This window comes from Egretta garzetta, unplaced genomic scaffold (assembly GCF_000687185.1).
Source record: "Egretta garzetta isolate BGI_Z169 unplaced genomic scaffold, ASM68718v1 scaffold111, whole genome shotgun sequence".
NCBI classification, from domain to species: Eukaryota; Metazoa; Chordata; class Aves; order Pelecaniformes; family Ardeidae; genus Egretta; species Egretta garzetta.
In genome coordinates this window covers 1,698,766-1,722,040 of record NW_009258672.1, presented here as the reverse complement: position 1 = coordinate 1,722,040, position 23,275 = coordinate 1,698,766, and the positions used below count along the sequence as shown (strand labels likewise).

The 23,275-nt window shown below is 36.8% G+C and overlaps 1 protein-coding gene across 1 annotated transcript in view; it reads left to right on the top strand.

Annotated features, from left to right (window-relative positions):
- Positions 1 to 19,015, top strand: part of CDKL5 (cyclin dependent kinase like 5) — an 83,091-nt gene extending 64,076 nt beyond the window's left edge. The window contains exons 12-16 of the mRNA XM_009648805.2: positions 2,438 to 2,543; positions 4,584 to 4,707; positions 12,780 to 12,882; positions 17,848 to 17,967; positions 18,629 to 19,015. Of these exons, the coding sequence (XP_009647100.1) occupies positions 2,438 to 2,543; positions 4,584 to 4,707; positions 12,780 to 12,882; positions 17,848 to 17,967; positions 18,629 to 19,015 (840 nt within the window). The remainder of the gene's footprint in view (positions 1 to 2,437; positions 2,544 to 4,583; positions 4,708 to 12,779; positions 12,883 to 17,847; positions 17,968 to 18,628) is intronic.
- Positions 19,016 to 23,275: the final 4,260 nt, after the last annotated feature.

The following is a 23,275-nucleotide window of genomic DNA, read 5'->3' as shown; positions in this document are numbered from 1 at the left end:
TTCAGGTGGTGGTTGCCTCTTCAGTCCAGCAAGTTAAAAAAGGCATAATACATTTTTTTTGTACTTACCACATCTCCTTCATTCAGGATTGTGTGTATTCACAGATGAGAAAATATCTCATCAAAATAGGAGAAATACAATGTAGTTGAATTGAATATTAAAAAAAAAAGCTACTTAGAAGGGATTACAGAAGTTCCATTTCAAAAACAGGGTTTTTTTTCTTTCTGTAGTTATTTCTCTTTCTCATTTCAGTCAAGTTAAATGTTACTTATTCTTCAGGATGTTACTGCAGAAGGGCAATAACACCAACATTTGAGTTTTTGATAATAAAAGCCCATTCTATCTTGTATTCTTCAGAGCATTAGGAACTTTTTCTGCATTATGTAGCATATATTAATTTGATAAGTAATTTCAATTTTATTTCATATTGTGTAGAAGCAGATTTTTTTATTAGATTGTTCTTTGTCTTTTGACAATTGGTTGACAAATTTTTATTTTAATTAGAAAAATTGATGTCTACCTTAATGCTTATGGTTTTGTTCATTTTGGTTTGCTTTGGAATGCCTAATAATTTGTAAAGAACTTGCCTTTATCACTTATGATCACTGTTTTTAAACTTAAGCCTTCAATTAATGCTTTTAAATCTGTATTTCAACCATCAGAAGTCTGAAAGAAAAAATACCCTTCTGAAATGGATGGCAAGTCTAAATTCACAAAGCTGTTTTTGTTTGTTTATACAAGTTTCAATAACAAATCAGAATTAAATTGTCAATATTCTTATGCCTCATAAAGGCATTTTCACAAAGAAGTCATTCTTTGGCTCCTTCCTATCCTTTTTGGGGTTGGTGTGGTTTTTGGTTTTTTTTTTCTTTCCCCTTTACATTCTGCATTAGAAATCAGAAAACTTAACTTCCCTTGGGATTACTGAACTGAAAAAATCAGGAAAAACATAAGCATTCTCAAAGATTCTTTATTGGTTTCCTTTTTTTTTTCCCATTCATTCTACTGTTTCTCTGCTCACATTTTGTGAAGTTTCCTCACTTTCATGTTTCTAATTTCTCATTTAGTTTCTCTTTATCTCTACAAAGTCTTTTTATAGAAAAACATTCTTTGCTTGCCAGACTTTAAATCTTACTTTAAAAAAAAGAAAAAAAGAGAAAAAGACTCACATTCAATGTTAGTTTTGGGGCTCTTCACGTCTCAGTACAACACTTTTGTTTTAAGGGTTCTTTTTTATTTTAAATTAAACATACATAAAAGGAGGCAAGCAGAAGAAAATCAAGTACAAGTTGCTATTACTGTCTCATATTTGTAACTTAACTGCTGACAAAGAAGAGGTCTCTTACACAAGTAATAATTTAATCAAATGCTTCAGCCTCTTGTAAATTTTAGAAGAATCCAACTGTGATTTAAAGCATTGCTTTAGCTCAATTTCTTGTCTTGGCACAGTTTCAAGGGTTGTCTTATCTATGACAGTGAGGACAGATCTTCATTAATAAAAGGCAAAATAGATTTTGCAAATCACTCGTATAGTGAATTGAAATCCCAATTTTTAATTCTGGTTGGGTTTTTTGTGGGTTTTGGGGGTTTTTTTTAACCTTTGTCCTTCTTGGACATTCTAGATTCAAATTCATATAGGGGTTTCAGTACAGTTTCCCACAGGGTCTCATAGAGAGCATTGAATTTTATCTGGTCGGTCTGTGCTATGGGAAAACTTGCAGCATCTGGTTCATTTAAGAGTGGAGTTAAGTCGTATTTGATGGCAAATTACATGCATATGGATGTTTCTAGGGGCATACTTAAGCTTTTGCTTGAAGTACTTTCCAGGAAGTACTGTATTCAGGAAAATAGAGTAAATTAGAGGTAATTACATTCTTTTTGCTATCCTGTCTGACTTAACTATTTAGCTTACAGATTTCTTACTTCAGGGACTACCTCTTTTGCATACAGTGGATTTTGTGACTGTTGGTACCTCTAGGTACTACTGTATAACGGCTGATAGGAGGCAGTGCTTTGGTGTTGCAGTTATCACAAATCACATGCATTTCCTGTTTGCTTTTTAAAATTTGTGAGTAGCAGAGTGACCAATTCCATTAGAAATTATTTAACAAGGCCTCCAGTAAAAGATTCCACCGGAGATGTTACAACTGCATTTCATTCATGGCAAAAGCCTGAGGAACTGAATCATGCTCAAGTCTTTAAAATTACCACCAAGAGCCAAAATTTTGTTAAAGCTATTTTGGAAAAAGCAAGCAAACAGCAAAACCAAATAATTATTGATTACATAGTCTGTGATTTGATATTGGCAGTTATTAATAACATGAAAGGAAAATTGTGTGTGGTTCAGTTTGGGGTTTCTTGCTTATGTGCGTTGGTTAGAAACTGCAAATCAGTTTCTAGTCTTTCATTTTAACTAGCTGACTGTTCTTTTGTTTAGGGTGGAGCATATCACGATCCACACACAGAAGATGGAGCATCTACTAAGGAAAATAGAATTCTGTATAATGACCCTGTTCCGAGAAGAGTTGGCAGCTTTTACAGAGGTAATTTTATGGTGGCTCTTTCAAAATTAAGCAAGAATTTTAACATGGAATATAAATTAAGTAGTGGTAACGGATACAGAGAACTAACATGAACAACTAAAAAAGTCTATTGGAAAAAGAACTGTTACCCCATCTTCAGAGACTGGGCTGACCTGCTAGGCTTTGTGCAGTAACTGTATTAATATCATATTATCTATTCACAAATGATAGCTCACTTTGAAAAGTATATCCAGTGCAGTACCTTGTAAAGCAGAAGATAGTTTATCAGGGGGAGTTGAAAAAAATAAGTTAATGTTACCAGACTAAACAGTTCATTAATGTTTTTAATTTGAATTTTAAATTCTTATTAACATTATATCTAAACACCTTTGTACTTGTAACACATTGTGACATACTTACCGATCTATTTCAGATTCTGTCATGCATGGAACTGTAATGCTAGCTTTTCAGTGCTTGAAACTTATATTAATTCTTTTGTTCAAACTTACTAAAGAATAGGGATTCCTACAAGTAAAAGCACACTTACATAATCCCAGTTCAGAATAAATAATAACCCAGGACTGTGTATGTGCATATATATGTATATGTATATGTGTGTGTATATATATATAGAGAGAGAGACACACATATAGGTATTATTCTATTGTGGTGCACAAAAGATGGTGATTTCTGAGCAGCTGCTTCATGGCTAAACCTGGGTAATCCTTTTGAAAAAGAAGAGGATGATAAGAAACTAATTAATGCACTGCAAGTGTTAGGAGGCTTGTGGGGTTCCCCTGCACCTTAAGAAGTCCCAATCAGCAAAAATTCGATTATGAGTCACCTAATAACCTTAAGTAGAGTCACAAATCTCCCTCTGATCCTCTTCAGGTTGATCAGTTGGCTGATGACCCGATTTAGATGTTAAAATCTGCCAATCCCTGCAAATGTCCCATTGCAATATTAAAACTCTTGAACCAGTATTAAAGCTTGTACTGTTTTGAGCAATGCTTTTGAGTGTAAGGTTTTGTAGCACATGCACAGAGAATCCTTATGAATTCTCAATCCTGAATTGCTTTTATTAATCCTTAAAAGACTCATAAAATTGGACCTGGATTATTCTTCTCTTTTATACATAGTAAAACAGAAGATCCAAGAAAGGATGACTTTCCATAAGTCATGTGCTAAGGAAACTGTAGGTCTGCAGTTGCACTCAGTTCCTTACTATAAACTAGTTTTCTTCCTCTTTAATTATATCTATGAAACAAATACATTTTACTTCACAGACTTAACTATTGCATTGGAAAAATTATACTATATTTAAATAATATATAGATAATAGTATATGCAAAAACTACTGAAAGAAAAAGTAAATTCATATTTATATATTCTTAAGTAGTGACTTAATACAAAGGTTATTAGCATGTACTTTTGTACTACAGGTTGAATAAAAACTTACAGATTCAGTTTTGATAAATAGTACAGTTTGATGCTGCAATAATGCTGCAACTAGTGTCTCATTAATTTTTAATCCAGTGCAGGTATTTCTGGTGATATTCATAATTCTAATAAATTTATGGTCTAGGTATGTATAACGTATTTTCAAAACCACAGTATGTCTGTCTGAAAAATTTATAATACCTGATTTTGATACTTTCATTTTTTTTTCAGGATGGGTACTATTTTTTTAAGGTCTAAGTGAAGACAAAGTGTAAACTGTAGTATTTTGTGTCCTTAATAACAGTATTCCAACCTTTTTTTCTATTTCCTGTTTTTAAATATCGATCGCACTTGTGCTCCCTTCAGATAGAAATGTTCTCAAATCTCATAACAGCTTACCCAAGTTCTGATGATGGTCTCATTTTACAACTAGTATTACCTTGCAAGTATCACAAACCAACAGCTTTCCAAACTGTAAAAAAAGTATGTTTTTTCAGTCATAAAGTACAACTGTGTGTTCAGTGTCTTGTTTCTGTAAAAGAGGTAGAGTGGAAGCAGACAGCTGAAAGATGTGATTTTTGGCAGAACTCAGTATACATTGTTTGCTATTTCTCTGTTCAGTTCCATCTCCGCGTCCAGAGAGTACGTACATAGAAAACAATGTGTCAAACAGAACCTCTGTGTTACCAGCAGACAGCAGCACGGTGGCAAACCACACAAAGAGACAAACCACCTTTGATACCTGGTGAGTTGTTATTTACACAGATGTGTAGAGAATGGCAGGAAAAATAGGATTTTTAACAGGAGGAAAAAAAAAAACCCCACATTTTTTTCAAAATTTGCAATCGTCTATGTGTGCTTAGTTGCTTCCTCTGACTATACTGACATAGCATTGCATGTTTGCTGTCCCGTTTTGAGCAACAAGAAATACTTCATTACACCATCACAGTGAATGCATTAAAGATTTCATACTTTTGTCCAGTCTTTCCAGATTTTTTTCCCACTATTAATCTCTGGTTAAAGATAATACAAAGTGCTTGTGTGCATATAGTATGGAAGGCCGTAGCTTCGTCTGTGGATTCCAGAAGCATGAATTTTATCAGACAAATGGAAAAAATATAAAAATGCATGTTTCTGTATATAAAATAGGACTGTATTAATGAAGACTATAATATTCACCCTACAATGGGGACTGCTGCTCTTTTTGCTTACACACCAGAGAAGGAAATGTGTACGTTCTATGGGAAAATGGACTAAGCCACATCTTAATGGTGTATATTGATTTTAAAAGATTAAAAGCATCACATGGCTCCATTATATAACATAGAACAATTAACTATAATTATGCAAATAGAATGACAGCATATGCATAGCTCTGCAGGACTGAAAGGGAAATATCTTAATTTTCTTGCTCTGAGCTGTTCAGATCTAAAATACTCTTAATCTTTCACATGGTTCAATCACAATAAAGCACACTGAATAAAAATAAGCAAATGGAGCTTCAAAGGATTGGTGGGAGGAACGGACTGTATGCATTCGCATGGTTCAACTGTGCTTCGTACCACTATCTGAAACACTGCTCTCTGAAAGTGCGATAAAGTCATGCTATCTAAAGAACTGTTTCAGTGGTTTGTTGACTTAATGTGTTTTCACGTGAACCACCTCTGAATTATCTGCTTAAAAAAGAAAGGGTGTGGAGAGGGTGGGGAAGGGAAACAACTGGTATTTCAGCTTGTGTTCAGGTTATGTACCCATGTCAGTGATGGAAGATGTTTACTCCAGAAGCCTTGTCACCTGCTCTGATTCACTAGAGTCTGCTTCCTGTCCTTCAGTAGCTCCACCTACGTCCATTTTGTGGAAGTTAGCTGAGGAATCCCATAATTTATATAAAAAGGTGGTATTTATGTTGTGACTTATGTGGCTAAAGAAGGTATTTATTCCTACTGTTGAACCCTTTTACATATTTTGTTGTCCTTTGTATCTGAATCTTTCTATCTTGCATATAAGATAAGCCAACTGGAATCTCGTTTTGCTTTATATATCATTCAGCAATATCTTACCTTTTATTATGTGGTCACTGCAAAGAAACATGTAATGTTATTTTAACTCTGAACTGAAATAATAGCGTGTGTTATTAGAGCTGGATGGGAATTTTTTGGCTAAGTATTTTTTTGCTTACAATGTCAAATTATCGAAACCAAAACTTTTCAAAGGAATAGACTGATATCCACTAACATTTTATTGGGAAGATTCTTCAGCTCCAGGATGGAATTGCTAGTCAAAACCAGAGATACACTCAAAATAACAAATATTCTGGGGTCAACATTATTTTTTGGAATGTGAGGAACTCAAGTGCAGGGCCTTTGTTCTTCATTATTTAAACCAGAGGCTTGAACCAAGATCTTAGATCTAACAAGTGAACGCCCTGAACCAGAAGTTAGAGGTCATTCTGGAGCACATTCTCTGTTTCCCTCAATATATCTTCTTGAAGCTGTTTCATCTTGTTGAAATAGTGAAAGGACCACAGAGATGCAATATGGCCTAGCAAATAAAGTTCTTCATTAACTTTGAGACAGTTAGATTTAAGTCCTTGCTCCAATTAATGTATTTTCACAAAGTGGAACAGCTCCTTTGAGAGAAGAACCCACAGAAGAATAAGCACTTCTTGTGAAATGGGAGGAATGGCAGTGCCCACAACACCAAGTTACTGCTATTTTGGCATGAGTTTCTCTTTCTCTTTGCTTCTCCTACTCCCTGTTTTCCTGAAATGTTTCCTGCCCAGCTCTACGTGTAAACTCTGTGCAAGTTGTCCCGGCAATGGTCTAATGTTGTTGCAAAATTGTTCTGTGCCATAAATGCAGCTTAATCAGATTTCTGAGTGATGTAGAGTCTATGTTCATCTACTTAATTTTCTGTATAGAAATTGTGTAAACGCTTATGAAAATGTTGAAAGCTCTAATGGAATGTGATACTGCTTACATCAATTTTATGATGAAGTAAATATTTGATGTTTGACTGACATACGTAACTGGTACATGACAATTCATCTCAAATTATGAGTGACATGTATTCCACCTGGACTTGCCACTACTGTAAAATATTGCTTCTCTCATACTATTGCTCTGTGTTGCCTTTCTTCTGTCAAAGATTTTGTGAATGTTTGCTAGACTGAATTGTCACAGATGTTCCCTTGTCTTTGTGTGCATTTCTTCACTCTGTCCCCACTGTCCTGCCTCTTTAAAAATAAAGATGTTATAAACTCGACTTTTGTCATCAGGTTTTACTCTTAAATTACTAGATCATTTCTGAACTTTAGACAACTTGATTTGAAAAAAGGCAAATTTTTCATCCTTCTAGAAAATCTTTTCTTTGCCAGAGTTTAATTTCCCTTAAATGACCTTGAACTTGCTCGATTTTTCCATTTTGATACAAGAGTAGATGTTTTATTCCCTTTCACTTGTACAAGCTTTGACTTGAGCTGGGCAGCTGGGCAAAATCAGTAGGTATAGGCAAGATGCTTAAGCTTGTTCTGCCAGTGTGCCAAAATGTTGGCCTGAGTTATCTTTACCGTTGTTACAGTTCTAAATACCTCTTTGGAATAAACTCCAATATGCGGTACTTCATCCCGCATCATATTGGAAGTGTTCTCATTGATTGCTTAGAAGATATCTGGGGGCTTCTGGAAAGCTTTGTTGTTTAGACCTTGTCCATTTAAATGTATTCATTCTATGACAAACAGCTTGTCATATCTTCTCTAGCATGTGTCATACCTTCCTGCAAAAATAATAAAAAGGGGAAGTATATATGGTATTTATTATTATTTTATATATATATAATGTATATACACACACACAAACTGTCATTCAAGAACAGAACAAAAAAAATAACATCCTGCTTTTAGGAGTGTCAGAAGCGTACAGTTATCTATCTACCATTAATTTTCAAGACTCAAAAAAAAATACAGTACTTTGTAAACATGACATGACTGCTTATAATATCGCTGTATCAGCGTAACGATGTAGTCACACTTAATGTTCCTAAAACTAGAAGGTTACTGATACCTGAGCAAGCTATTTTAAAGCTTGTTCAGCTATGTCTGCAATACAGCTGTTGCTGCACTGTAAATACTTTCCAGTTCATTTACAGAATTCTTGAATTTGTAACAAATATCAGGAAATTACAAATTTGTAACTTGCAAGCTTAAAAAGCACCTGTGTGTGTCAGACTGGCTGGGGCTTTGGGAATCTGCTCTGCATAGCTTGAAGATGCTCACCTTCCTAAGGGTATAGCTTTCCCTCTGGCAGTTCCTGCACAGGACTCTTGCATAGGCATTGTCATCCAGTGTGTTTGCTTTATTCATCTATCTGGCAACATATGAGCCTCCCTACCAGTCTCTTCTTGTAACAAGTGCCTCTTCCCTGGCCCTTCCCCAGTCATCAGTGGTTTTGTTTTGTACTAAATTTTAGATGATGCAGTCTACTGTTATTTGCAAAGAAGCTTTCCAGAATTTGTAGTCATCGATATTCTGTCCAAAAAATAAGCCTACTGAAGTATGTGCTTTATAAGTTTATGAAACCAATAACTTCCAAATGTTTATGGTTACTAATGTTGAATGATATCGTGTGTGTGTGTAAAACGTGTGTGTAAATATATACACATATATATGTGTGCATGTGCACATATATGTGAAAAAAGTGTATATATATATATATATGTGTGTGTATATATATGTATACTTTTTTCAGTGATGCTATAACCTCAGGTGATCTAGTGGCGTTAGTGGCTTCTGGGTGATACTCAGTATGTAAGATAGTAGATCTGGGGTTTATTCCAGATAATAAATCCTCCTTTTTCGCGTGGAAAAAAAAAAAAAAGTATTTGCAGCTCCAAGCAAAGTTCAGATTTGCTGTCTGATTTTTGAGCTTTCAATGTTAGGCTTTTAGACCAGGAATTTTTAGTGGGGGCTTCAGCTTGTGGGACTGGGATTCTTACCTTAGATAAAGCATCTATTTGAGATGCTTCACTACTTCCTGACATTTTCTTACCTTCACTTATGGTAACTCTGTAACTGCCAAGGGTTTTACTTTAAGCAAACCCAAAAGCTAACTTGGAGAATTAGTGTTTGTTCATTTACCTTCCACAGAAAACTTCAGACATTTCAGCAACTCCTCCATTAGACCTTACTTATGTCACTGTGAGTGGTTCAGTAAAGGGAGTACTATACTGGCAGTTTAAAGAGGATTTCCAAGCCAGGCTGCCTGCTGAGATTAGGGTTGCTGAAGAATAACTGAAACAAGCATGAGGAATTGCCTCCCAAAAAGAGCTTTCTGTTACGAATCGATCTATGGCAGCATGAATGCAGCATGCTTCATATTTCTTCTTTTTAGTTAATATTAAAGCACATCAGCTCACTGGCCCTGTGTGGTTTTTCTGCTACACCTCATTGTACCTGCATGAAGTTGGACACCTTTCCTGCCCAGGGGCAATAAATGCTAGTGATAATCACAGAATTTCTGTTTATACCTATGCCTTTTCCAAATGTCTCAGACCAGAATAATCCATGTGATCTTATATGTCCAAAGCATGCAAAAGGCACACAAAGATAAAATAACGAAGAACAGCACGTTTTGCCTTTGGTTTCTGCTTGAGGGTGAGCTCTCTGAGTGGGGGCTCTTTTCTAGGGCTACTCTTACTTGCTAGTAAAAGAGACACTGCGTAACAGATTCTGATGTAGGCCTTTGCTTTCAAGAGCTGACACTTTATGCAAAATACCAAGTTATATTGAAAGTTATGGCAGTTACATTGAAAGAGTTCAGTGTTGAGTGGCTATACCATGCAGATTTTTTTCTGATAATCCTAATTTTCTCCTGTACTGTCCATTGTCTGAAAATCATCTTTAAGGATGCCTAAAATATCCCAGTGTTTCATCTCATCGATCAAAATGTTCTGCTCTATTTTTACTCAGTACAAAATCCTGGTGTTGAAGCTTCCTGCTATAATGCTATATATGTTCACTCTCTTCACATAATGAGCATGTGTTTTGAAGCAGTTGCTTTTCAAGGTCAATGCTTTTTCAGACAACTGTACTGCAATATGAGTCATAGGAGTTAATGACATAAACCAGTCGGTGTAAAACCACTGACTTTTGGGTAAGCAGCAATTGAAAAGGAACAGAGTTCTCAGCCCCTTATTTTTCTTCTCTGTCTGATCACTATAGTCATAAAGAGGAAATGATGGTGCAGAATTTCACTCCTCTCCTCTCTGCTCATCTGCTGTAGAGAGCAGTTTTCTTGTCCAGGTTCACTGGGCCAAATAAAAGAATTCGTACATAAGTGAATCTCTGTCTAAAAGTCTGGCAAAAGTTGTCCCAAGTTTTATTCTGAAGATTAAGTTCACCTTTAAAAATACAGCATCTCCATTTTGGGGTAGACTTCAGAACAGAAGAACTATAGCTAGACATTGAAAAATTTTAGAGGACAATGTAGAGTGACTACATGGGGACTTCCTTGTGATCTGACATTGGTTCCTCAGCAGACAAGGTAGTCGCTGGGTTGGTAATTTGTACTGCGTCTGTGGTCTGGGGTATGTTTGCAGATGTGGATGCACAGTAGCTCCTTTGGGAAAAGGCTTGGAAGATTCTCAGCCCCATTCATGTGACTTTCAGAGTACAAGCAGGATACATGGGGTGCATGCCTACCTCCAACTTTTCTGACAAATTAAGTAAAAATCATTTAGTAAATAATTTGGTAGGTGTTTTGTCTGTATTAAGTCCTTGGTGCTTCAAGTGACTAATACAAGACTGCCTTACTGCTCTTACGCTGTGGTACCAAATACAGGGATGTCACCGAAATAGGAATCCTTAGCGATCCAGTATATTTAAAACATGCATTATAAATCTAATAATTATATTAGAGTTTTTTCCCGTAGCATTGTAATTTTCATGTTAAATCTATGTCATTGTGCACCCGAATGTGTTTCCCAGATCTAGATGTAAGTTCCAAAAATCTAAATTCAGAAAATACCCACCTTCCTGCCTGCCTATAAATCTATCTTCTAAGCCCATTCTCTTACTCAACAATTGCACTTTATTACACTATTTAAACACTGCGTGCATTTCTATTTAGAAGCAGGTAGCATTTCAGGCTTGAGGTGGTTTTGTGTAGAAGTTGAGGAATTGATGAAACCGCCTATCAGAGTGAGGAATGCTCATCGATAAGGAGGATGACTCCAGTGGTTCCTACCCCAATTATGTGTTTCACATTTGCTTCGAAAAAAATGTCAGCTTGGCATGTAGTAGCAGCTGAATCACCAGCTGATAGCATAGCATTTAAAGCCAGAATTAGAAGCCAAAGATAACTATAGCAGACAGCTAAGTGTTGCTACATTACAGTTACTCCAAGAAAAGCTGCTCCTGTTTGTCATCCAGAGCCCTTAGAACTGTGGCTTTCCTTTAGGTTTTTCATCAAGACAATGGAATAATTTCATTTGTGTTTTTGTACAACTTAAGACTGAAAAAGGACTATTAAATCGCCCAGTATGATTTTCTGTGTGTAAGTTGCCATTAAATGTCATCTGTTCTCTGGGGTCCAGGCCCAGTAGCATACCCGACTAACATGTATCTCCCAGAAGAGCATGCGGTCCTGGTTTGAAATGGCAAAGATGGGAAATCCACTTCTTTCACTAAGGAGTTTTTTCTGGCGGTTCATGATTCTCATTGTTAAAATCAGTGCCTTACTACTAATACGACTTCTTCGGCTTCATCATCCACCTCCTTGTTCTTGTTATGGCTTTGCCCTTTACTTTAAAGATCCTTCTGGTACTCTGTAATTTCTTCCCGGATAAGTTACTTGTGCACCACAGTCAAGGAAACTAAATGTTGGAGCTGGTTTGGCTGTGTTTTTTAACATACTAAAGAAATGGAAATCTCTGACTCTTAATGTAGGCCATTCTTTCTATCTCTGAAATTATTTCTGTGACACTTTCCTGCACCACTTCCAATTTTCAAACTTATTTTAAAGGGCAGTAGAATTGCATTCGGTTATGTCTCACCAATGTCCTACGTAAACCATCTTTTTACCCCATATCAGTATTTTAGATACATAGTTCACCGTGTATACTTAAAGTAACATGCTGTTTATCAGCTGTAGTTAATTCAGCTGTGCAGACAAATTAAAAGATGGAAATTCAATCTTCAGGCAAGTCACCTGTTACACTTTCGGGTCATCTTTCGCCAGCACTGTCTCACCCATGCATAACAAACTAACTGAAGTTTTTAAGTTGTAATGGACAACAGTAGATCCCCAGCTTCCCCGGTGATAAATTTGGAATCATGTCAGCAAAGGTCAGGAAGTTCAATTGGAATTGGTTCCCCTGGTGAACTTTGCAACTTTTGGCTCTCCAGCAAGCAATGGATAAACAGGACCTGTGCTTTTATACCTCATCACCATTTGTATGTTCTCTCAGATATGATTTTCATTTTTCTAAAAGACGTTGCGTGTGATATTTTGGTTTGAATATTAAATCCTGGCTTTAAAAAAAAAACAAAACAAGACATGCATGCTTTCCTTTTCCCTAAATAACTATTCACTGGTTTGAGCTAAACATTTTACCTTAACACTGTGTTCCTCCTATCCCACTTAATAAGACTATTTATCTGGGATTTGCATAGTAACCCTTGAACCAATGAATGCTAAAACATTAAGAATCTTTTTGCTTTAATCAGTAATTTGCATTCTTTGGCATAAGATCTCATTATTACATAGAATTTATATAATATCAAAATAAACTCTCTCTTACAATACTTTATTTCATGTTTAGGAAAAGTCCTGAAAACCTTAACAGTCACTCAGAACAGCTCAAGGATAAAGAAAAGCAAGGTTTTTTCAGGGCAATAAAAAAGAAAAAGAAGAAATCTCAAACTGTAAGTATACAGTATTTCTGAAAAAAAAATATTTTTATCAGTTTTGAATTTTACCATTTTAATATGCTAGATTAGCACAGTACCTTGGTATTATTTGTGATCATGCCTGTATGTATCTATTTTCTCTCTTCACAATATGAAAGTCAAATTCTTTCCCTTTTCAGGGTTTATTTGTCTGCCTTTTCAATTATTTCTTCACCTACTAGTCCTGTGCATCTTTGTTTCCACTCAGACCCCTTGAGAGCCAGTTTTGATGCAAGGTTTAAGCTGATGTTGCAGCAAATTTGTTTGCAGGATATGGTGATACCATTCCAAGAATAGCAAATGCATTACTGCGTGTCCTCAGAGCTTCAATAATTTCAGATAAGGAGACCAAACTGTTATAAACAAGGATTCTTCCAGTCTTTTTCATGGCAGCGTCTTGATAACAGCCCCTGTCTTGCTGCACCCCATGGTGGGAATAAGGATGATGTGTCTTAACCATTATTAACATTTTTTGTTCTACTGGGGGAATGGATTGAGGCTTTTATTATTTGGTATAAGCCTTTGCTGTCTTTTATACATTTTTACATTTTCATCTAGTTTTTGAGAGCAAGAAAAAACTTTCTTTTATCAGAGAGCAGTGGTATATTAAAGTTCACAAAGTTTTATAATGAGAATCTCCCTAAGAACTGAAGTAATCTAAACATCATCTCATCTCATTCTCCAATAACAGTTCTGGAAACAGTAAAATATTTACAATTTCATTTATATAAAGTCGCAATGTTTCTGTAAGTGTAATTGCAGTTCTATTTTTGAAGGTTCTCAGAATGGAGCAAATCATGCTTACTCTTGTCGAAGGGGAGTAACTAAATCAAAATAGCATGAGGTGGCATGGCTCTGGGTATTGGTGGAGGTCTGATGTGTTGAAAATTGGGGGAGAGGAGCAATTACCAGGCTTTTTTTGTTCATTTGTTTGTTTCTTCAAACTGTATAGAACATGTGCATGTGTGTGTGTTAACTAGCACTCAGAAATGCACCTTGCCTTCCTGCTGGGCAGGTTTTAGAGCAGTGGCATCTACGTCTCCTTCTGAACTTGTTCATCCTGATACCTGTACCCAGTTCAAATATGATCATTTCCATTACACAACTGAACAAAATACCTAGATTATAATTCTGGGATTATTTGATATCAAAGTGTCTGTGAAAGGATAGCACACCTAAGGCCATTGGTTCCAGTGATGCATTTTCAAAAAAAAAAGAAAAAAAAGGTGTTTAGTTTGCACTGTTCTAGTCTACTCTGATCCAGCCTTTCAGGTGGCAAGGAACACTTTAAAAGCCCAGCTGATAGATGGTGTATCAACTACTTCCAGATTAAACTGTATGAAGGAAATATAGACTGGATTGCATTGCATCTCAAAATCTGGCACTTTCTAAAACATCTAAATCACAAGTACCTTGATCTATAGCTACCAAAGACATCACTGATGACAAGACAGGACAGATTTATACATAATCTTTACTCCTATTTCTTCTCACTGTTAAGAGGAGGGATAAAGGGGAATGGGGGGAGAGAGAGATTTTGCATAAGGGAAAATTTTGTTAGCTAGTTAGAGCTAGTATCTCACAGGAAGGTGAATAAATTGGTGAAATAAGATAGTGATAAAACTCTTGCATCCTCAGCTAGAAACTTGCTGACATCAATTTGATTTTTGGACCCAACCAGAGACTGAAAAACCTCTTTTCATTTCTACTTCCAGATGTTGAACAGGGATAGGCTGTACCCACTGAAGTGTGTACAAGTGTCTGGTTCAGACACTGTTCTTTGTCTCTTAGTTGAGGGCATCTACATAACAGACATCGGGACGTTCATTAGGATCTTCCAGCACAAACAAAAATTATCACCTTCAGTTCAGCACCAAGTTTGACTTCAGTAGTAAATGCTGTTAACAGCACTGTAATATTAGCTCTTCGACTACATGAATAATGTTTTCTATGAACTCATATTAAAAATCTAACATATAATGACTAACCAAGATTTTTTCTGAGGCTTATAAGTTCTAGAAGTATGTAATTCCACTTATTTACTGTGACAGAGACTTTCTGCAGCAAATAACAAACTAGACCAGAGAACTGTCACAATGCTGAGAAGTATGTCATAGAATTAGAGTTTGCTAAGGGAGTGATAATATCACATCCACTAGGTACTATTTACTTCTGATATCCTTCGGTGAGTCTCATTTTGCTGGTGATCATAAGAGTCATAAAAGAAATCTGACATTGGATTGAAGACATCTTCTTAATGTCATTCTCAAAAATCTCTAATAGCCAAAACCTGATCCCAGTTCCTGATACTTCCTCCTGTAGAGCTGCTCCCGTTAATCATTCTCCCTAGACTTCTCCAGGTGCAGTTCCTCATGGCATAATAATCATTACTGCCTGCTACAGGAATTCTTTGCAATATTGTTTTTGCATAGCTGTTCTTACCCATTTTCCTTTTCATCTTGTTTTAAGTCTTTTAGTAAAGTAGCAAAAGGTTTTGAGGATTGCTAGAGTCACATTTTTTTCTGTCATCTGCCACCAAATAATTTAATATCCATAAGGGTTGTGCACAGTGACAATAGGCACTATCTTCAGAGGAGCCAGAGTTTTGCAGATTTTGGCACATATTGCAAGCTATGGGTCTGAAGAAATTACCTGCTTTGGAAAAAACAGTTACAGGTGAGCATTTCTCCTAGCAATGCTTTGATTCCTTTTTGATTTACTGAACTTCAAACAGGAAATTCTTCTGGCCATGAAGTTCCTAAACAAGCTATGCTAATTAGTGACTCTGTCCTTTTGTTAACTTGCATGGAATCTAGAAGCTGAGAAAGCTGTTTGAACACCCTCGCTTTTGGTAGCACACCCATCGTTCTCTTTAGTCATATAATCATTATATTGTATTATAGAGTTTTCTTTTGGTAGGCAGAATAATGCTAGACACCGCGTATGTGTCCTGTGCTTGTTTATACCTGAGCAGGGGAGAAATAGTCCCATGCACAATTTTAATACTTGATAGTTCTGTTTGCTGTTTATGCATCCATTGGTATGCTCTTTGATTGTGTTACAGAAATTAAACAGGCAGTGCACTTGCAGTTATACATGAGGTTATTGAAGGCACATTTTTGTCAGAACTGAAATAATTCATCTTGGAGCCCTAGCTCCTTTTACAAGTTAAAAATAGAATACTTGTATTTCTTCTAAAGGTAACTATCAACTGCTCATTCTAAAACCAATCACTATTATTGCTGGTGTATCTCTGATATTTTATTTATATAAAAATAAGAAATGTCATACTGCTTTAGCTCATTATCATAGGTAACAAATGATTGCCGGAATTACAGGATTTGATCCAAAGCTCAGTAAAGTCAACAAGACCTACCAGTTGTTTCCAAAAGGCTTTGAAACGCACTCTGCATTCCTAGTGAACATGGATATAAGAATAGGCGTGCTTATCTCTTTTTACATGCTTTTTATGCATTGAGTTCCTTGAATTTGTTCCATATGCTTTTTTCGTTCAATCACTATTGTATTTTCCCAAAGCAAATTATAGGATTGATACCATATATTGTCAGAATTCAAAAAAAAAAGGCAAAAGAATTAATATAGTAAGGACAGATCTCTTGAATTGAAATACTATGCATTTAGTTTTTGTATCTTATATTGCAGACAGACTCAACCAACGGGGAGAATCCAAGCATCAAGAAATCCCTCTTTCCTCTTTTTAATTCAAAGAATAATTTAAAGCATAGTTCTTCTTTGAAAAAGCTTCCTGTAGTCACTCTACCCATGGTATTAATTTTTAAGTACAGTAGCACTGTAAAATGTTCCAGTAAACTTGTTTTACTGACTACAGCAGCATGTGTTTTATTTTCATGGGATCACTTTCTCTTCATGCCAGTTAAGTATCTTGGGCCAGTTCGATAAATTTAAGTAAAATTGGCGGTTCTGTTGAAATAGATTGTGCCTAAAAATATTTTTTTTAGTATTTAATATACTGAAAATGTAACATACACAGTTCCAGACAGAATGAGCCCTGGGACTAAGACTAAAGGAGGAAAATAGTTGTGAAACCATGTATGTTTAAAATTAAGCTGTCTCATTCTGTTTCAATCAGGAAAAAAATTAGCCTGGTTTGTTTTATAACTATATTGGAAATACATCTTTTTTATGCAAACTGCTCCTTTATATATAAATTTAGTTAATCAAATATTAACAACAGATTATCTGAAAACTAAGTTTTAGCTCACGCATCTGCTGTATTTTTGTTTGTCCTGATTGTTCATGATAAAACACACCTTGCATTAAAAATAGGTTACATTTTAACTGTCCTTTTTTGCTCAGAATTCTTGAAATGAGATGAAACTGCACATATAAGTTTTAAATTATCCTTCTGACATAAATTTTGTTGGATTTTCAGCTTGGTTTTGGGGGTGGCAGTGGTCGGGGAGTTTCTTAATTTTTGCTTTAGTTTGGAATATTTGTGGAGGAGGAGAAAGATGGGGAAAGGAAAAGCTCTCTGTTTTGTGATGGCAAAATCAGCCAGACATCAGATTAGAGAAATTTTGGTCTGCTTCACTCAGGAACAAATTTATAGAACTGATCCATGGTCTTAACTGCAGTATGGAATGCTTTTTAAATGAAGATGAGGCTCAACAAATTTATTTATTTATTTATTTATTATTTTTGAAGCCTTGTTTAACTGCTCTCTCTTACAGCAAATAACACTAACAGCATGTGAATGCTTTAAGGGCTAAGGGTATATATAGCAAATCTGCATGATATCCACAGCCACTTGCTCTTACTACGGGGAAAAATATGGAAAGGTCATTGCAATTCTGCTGCAGTAATGGGCTTCACTTGCGTTTTGTAATTAACTGGGGGAAATGATTTTACAGCTATTCTTAAGAATATATTAGGAAACCAGTATCTAATACTTTGTTGCAGATGCCTAGCAGTGATGGTCAGGATCTCTTGGCGTTACAGAAAGCCATTCATTCTTCTAATCACCAGAGCAGCAGGCAGAAGGATTGGCATCCTGAGAAGATGACAGAAATCCAGCCTCATGTAAGTGGCATTATCAGTTCTCTGTATTTTAACATCACTGAGGTATCTCAACACCTTTTTCTCTGGTGAATATAAAAATTGCATCTGACATTATTCCCAACCTCCCCGTTCCCCGCTCATTGAGTGTGAAAAATCACGTGCCTACAGTCCTGTATAATTCTTTGAAAATCTAGACATGAGTGACAAGGGAAAGAAAAGAGACTAAATGTCCCTGTGTGTCAGTCTTTGAGCCTGTCAAAATACTGGTTATGCTGTTGTATTAGAGGCAAGCAATGTTTCAGCACAAGTCTACAGTAGCTCTGCAGCACTGTAGAAAAGCCCTCAAGTTAGCTCTGCAAGGAGTGGTGCATCCCGAGGGCGCGCTGCTGCTTGGTGGGGTCACCAGAGCATTTCCCCCCATAAAGTAATTTATGGGGGGAAAAAAATTCTGATGTAGAAAAGATTCCATCTTTTCAGGTAGCAGATAGATTGAATCATAATGAGAAGATGTCTTCTCAGGTGTGTAGTCATAGCTTGGCATGAAATATTCCAAATGAATACAAATTAAAAGTGAAGAAGTCCTGTGAAGTTCAAAATGTTCAGTTTAGGATGACAGTTTTATGATGGGAAGTCTGATAAGGTGGGGAGCAGAAGGTCAAGTGGTTTTCCCCGTGTCTTTCAGAGCCAGCCATTAAAATCTCTCCGAAAGCTCTTACATCTGTCCTCTTCAAATCATCCTGTCCCTGCTGAGCCTCGCTTCCAGCCCTTACCAAGTCAGCCAGCCAAAGCTTCTTTTTCTGAAGTGCGAATTCACCCCATGAGTCAAAGCTCCAGCAGCGGCAGCAGCAACGCGCGGCAAGAGCCCCAGCCGAAAAGCAGACCGACGCTGCAGATACCAAGCCAGCTGGAACCTACCTGGCACGTCTCCCCGGTGAACAGGAGCGCAAGTGATGGGCCTCCCTACTCCGACCAGCTGCCTTCCAAGAGCGGACAGAACGGGCACACGTATAACCGAACAAACCGATCGCGAATGCCAAATCTGAATGATTTAAAAGAGACAGCCTTGTAACTACACTCCAGAAAAGAGGCCAGTTCAGGTGGAGATCAGCGTAGGGGAGCGGTGGTGGTTCTGGTGATGGTAAGACTGCATTTTCAGCTTTATAAAGGTGTGCAATGTGTACATGTGGAACTATGCTGTTTGGCACCACAGTGAGAGTCAGGGATTATACAGTAAAACAAGTTGAATTATGAATTACCAGTCATCAGAAATGTCGCTGGATGCCAGGCAGAGTGTGCCGGTCAGGGAGAAAAATGCATTGCCGTTTTCTCTCATTTACATTCCAGCTCAGTGCACTTCTCTGTCTGAAAGCTGGGAGACTTCTGGTAGGTATTGGCACTTAGAAGGGTGAAAACATTCATGTCTAGACCTATGCCCTTACTACATTTTTTGCTGCCTAGTTAAAACAGTGGGGTTTATGTGATAAAAGTGTATCCCCGTTAAGGGTTTAAAGTTAAATTGTATGTCTTAAATTTGTTTTTTAAACTTCCATATTTGATAGGATTTGTAATATTTATTTATGACAACCTAATATCGTACTGTTATAATCATATCTTTTATGTTATAATGTAAAGTTATTTTGAGCTGTTTGAAACATTGTGAAGCAGTGCAACAGCTACAGTAGTTTCTATAAAAAACTAACAGTAACATTTATATATTGCATCAGGAGTATTTTATTCTATATATAAATATATATATAAATGGAAAATAACTGTCTGTTTTTTAAATATACTCATTTAAAAGAAAAGTATTGTTATGACACTATCTGCCATATTTTTATACATTTGTGATATAAAGTGCAGTATTATACTTCTAATAAAAGGAAGTTGAATGTGGATATAAACGTGACTGTAACAGTATGAATCTTGCTCAGCTATGAGAGCCTGGTATTATAGGCATTATTGGTAACAAACAAAAGACGACATTCAATTCCAAGCTTTATTATGGGCTATTTTGTTGGAAGTATTGGCTAAAATGTAAGAGACTGCAGAACTGTACAGTAACCTGAATGTGGTATGTTCTCCCCTGTGTTCTTAGCTTTCCTAGTAATATTAATGGGATTTCTGCATCTGCATCAAGAGCACAGAGCCCCAGTACCAAATTTTTGTTTCCTCTAAAGAGATAAAGTGCCCCAGGACTACAAGCTAAAGCAGGTGCTCTTCCACTTAATAGCAGGGGTGAAAACCAAAGAAACATAGCATGAATTGCAAATGAAATGCCAAACTTCAACACTTACGCATAGCATGGCACTGCAGATCATGGTATAAGCTTTTATGCATATGTGTATTTTACATCTTGTTTAGCAATCTATTAACTAATAAGATAAACACTGTATTTAAATTTAAACTACTCTTGCACTTTTTATTATATTTCAGGATGTATTTAAAGCTACAAATCTCATATTCGGATATTGAGGGAGAAAGTTGCCATGCAGCTTAGTTTCTCCTGAGGTCTTACTATCCGAATATTCCCATACACAGTTCAGTTACCAGTCTCAGCAAAACACTAGATCTTAGGTTCCAGTCTCCTGTACAACAGTGTTAAAACTGCCTTTACATTGGTGAACATCACGTGTAGCAAATACACAACCTGATTCCTCTGTTGCTACCGGTCAGCTAACTCAACAGTGAGCCAGTAGGAGTCAAAATTGAGTTATGCCAGTCTAAACTTTGTGCAATAAGGGGAGAGTCAGGCCTGTAGTGTCAGAACAATACAATCTTTCCTTTTTAAACACGTTAGTTCAACTCCCTCATTACTCTGCAGCATAGTTCATTTTCTAGATGCTGTCCTCATGAGACACTTGTACTTGCAAATATGTTGTCTTTTCCAAAAAAAAGATTAACCTGAATGTAAATTCGGTGACTTAGCCATAGGTGTAGTTAACAGAAGCAGCCAGGCAGTAAGAGCTGAACTTCCTACTTGGATAACAATGCAGACTGGACATGCTGTTCAGTACCTCTCGAGTCATACCAAAGTTCTAACAACGGCAAATTTGGCACTGCTACTCTAAGAATCTTTGTCAGAAAGTACATTATGGAAGGATGTTGCATCAGGTTTGTCCCAGGCTAAAAGTCAGTCTAGTAAATTTGAAAAACTATGAAATAAGAATTCTTTCTTTGTCAATTGCCTGCAAGAAATGTGCATGTGATTTTCTATAGATACATACGATATATGATATCTAGATATATATGATACGTACTGTGTTGATATATCATATATATCGCATATATAAATACAGTAGACATGAAAAGGTATTCAGTTTTTGATGAGTTCAGTGGGCATCCAGGAAAGACATTGTGGTATTTCCTAGTCAGTCATCACCGTCAGAGTTTAGCAGCATATTTTAGCAATCTCTTGGATTCACCAGTTGGTCTCAACTAGGTTAGTCCTGTTCTCTGCTTTGCAGTGGGCTGATGCCACTGAAAAAATGGCTGATGCCATCCTTCACAAAAGCAGCGTCCGAGAGTGGGGCTCTAAGCAGTACTACTTGAATGTCTCCGAGGGAGCGTTCAGCCTAGACTCTTCTGTACTTTGTGGATATGTCTCCTTTTGCCTCTGCAAGACTTGTAGCTTGCTGATAAGAGCTTGATGCTGGGGATGACGATGATGCTGGGCTGTATGTGGCTGTTCTGATTTCTAGCAAGCAAAAACTTTTCCAAAGGATTTTTTTTTTTTCTCAGTACCCATTACGTTAAATCCGAGTAATCTCTGACTGTACATATATAGCTGTTTAAAGTAGTTAGTGAAGCTTCAAGGGTGACCCAAGGAATGTTCAAGTATTTGGTGGCCCATATTTACAGAAAGTTGTTTCTACTTCATACTGCATTTTCTTCTCACATTCAACAGACCATAGTAGATTTCACTTGAATACTAAACTGTGTTGAACCTATGTACTATTTTCTTCCTTCTGTTGGCAAGAACTTCCAGCAGCTCGGCCAGCTGGTGCTGGGATAAATTGCGTATTTTTAACCTGGTATAACCTCCCAATACTTAGAATATTGCTAATGTAATTTTGCCAAGGCTTCCAAAGGAGTCTTACTATAGTGACTGAGATTTGCTGGCTCAATAAAGGGGAAGAGAATTACAGAGCAAACGATTTTGTAAGTGTGAGCTTTCCTCTTCACTGGTCTGTGAGTCTTGTGCTACATGTTCTATAGATTTGCTTAGTATAAAGTATTGTAGTTAAACTGCATTTTATTCTTTGGCAATCTGTTTTGCCTTATGGCATCATTAATGATGTGAATAGAAAAGAAACTAGGTTTCAGAAATGAATTGTAGTCATTTTGCAGAACGCAAGCTGCCTAAACTTGTCTGTATGTGTTTACTATAGCTTTTGAGCTCTTGTTAACTAAGAAGCACCTTAAGCTCATCTTAACTGAAACTGTGTATGTGTTTAAGCTGTCCTTTTAAACTGCCATGTAAATGTATTAACCTGAAACAACGTATTTTTTTCAGCAGAGAATGGTCCCTTAGGGCTATTTAACACTTTTTGCTCCGTTTATTGCAGCCCAAGTTCGTTGCTTGGTCGCCAGCACAGAGCGCCGGGCAGAGTTCTTGGTAGGAAGTCAGCAATCTCAGATTCTGTCCCTTCTTCCTAAAACGTTCCCCGTCGCACCGGGCTTGGGACTGACACCAGGCTTTGATTTCTGATACCAAGTCAGACCCACCTAAATGTGTGGAGCCTGACACCACTTTCTTTACAGATGCTTGCTCTTTTAGATCAACGTTAAAGCAGGCCTCAAACTTCCAAACGTACGAGACGGCCTCCGGTCGTCCTTAGGCTCGTCGCCTTTCTCTCTGCTACACCTGCTTGTTTCTGGGAGCAAAGCTGGAGTGATTCTTCAAGAAGCAGTGTCCTGTGATAGGCTTTTAGCCATTCCTTCTCATTGCAGTTCCGTCTCTTAGCAGATGAATCTTACTAGTATAAAAAGCTACATACCAACTTACTGTTCTTTGTTCTTCAAAAGCTACTGTTGCTATTAGCTGAGTAGACTCCCGCATTCACCCAGAAAAAGCTACGACTTCTTAACAATTCAGTGCTGTAGACCTCCTGTGTAAGAAAGGGAACACAGATTATATAGCCCTGAAAGCACTGTTGTGATCTATTTAGCTAAGGCAAAACCCAGACCGCTTTTGCGGGGAGCCATGCTCTAGAACTGTTTGGGGTTTTTATACATGTTTCAGTTTTTTGTTGTCGTACAAGGATTTGGTAGTGAGACATGCTTGAAAAATACCTGCATGTAATTAATTCTGTATGTGTTGAACACTGTC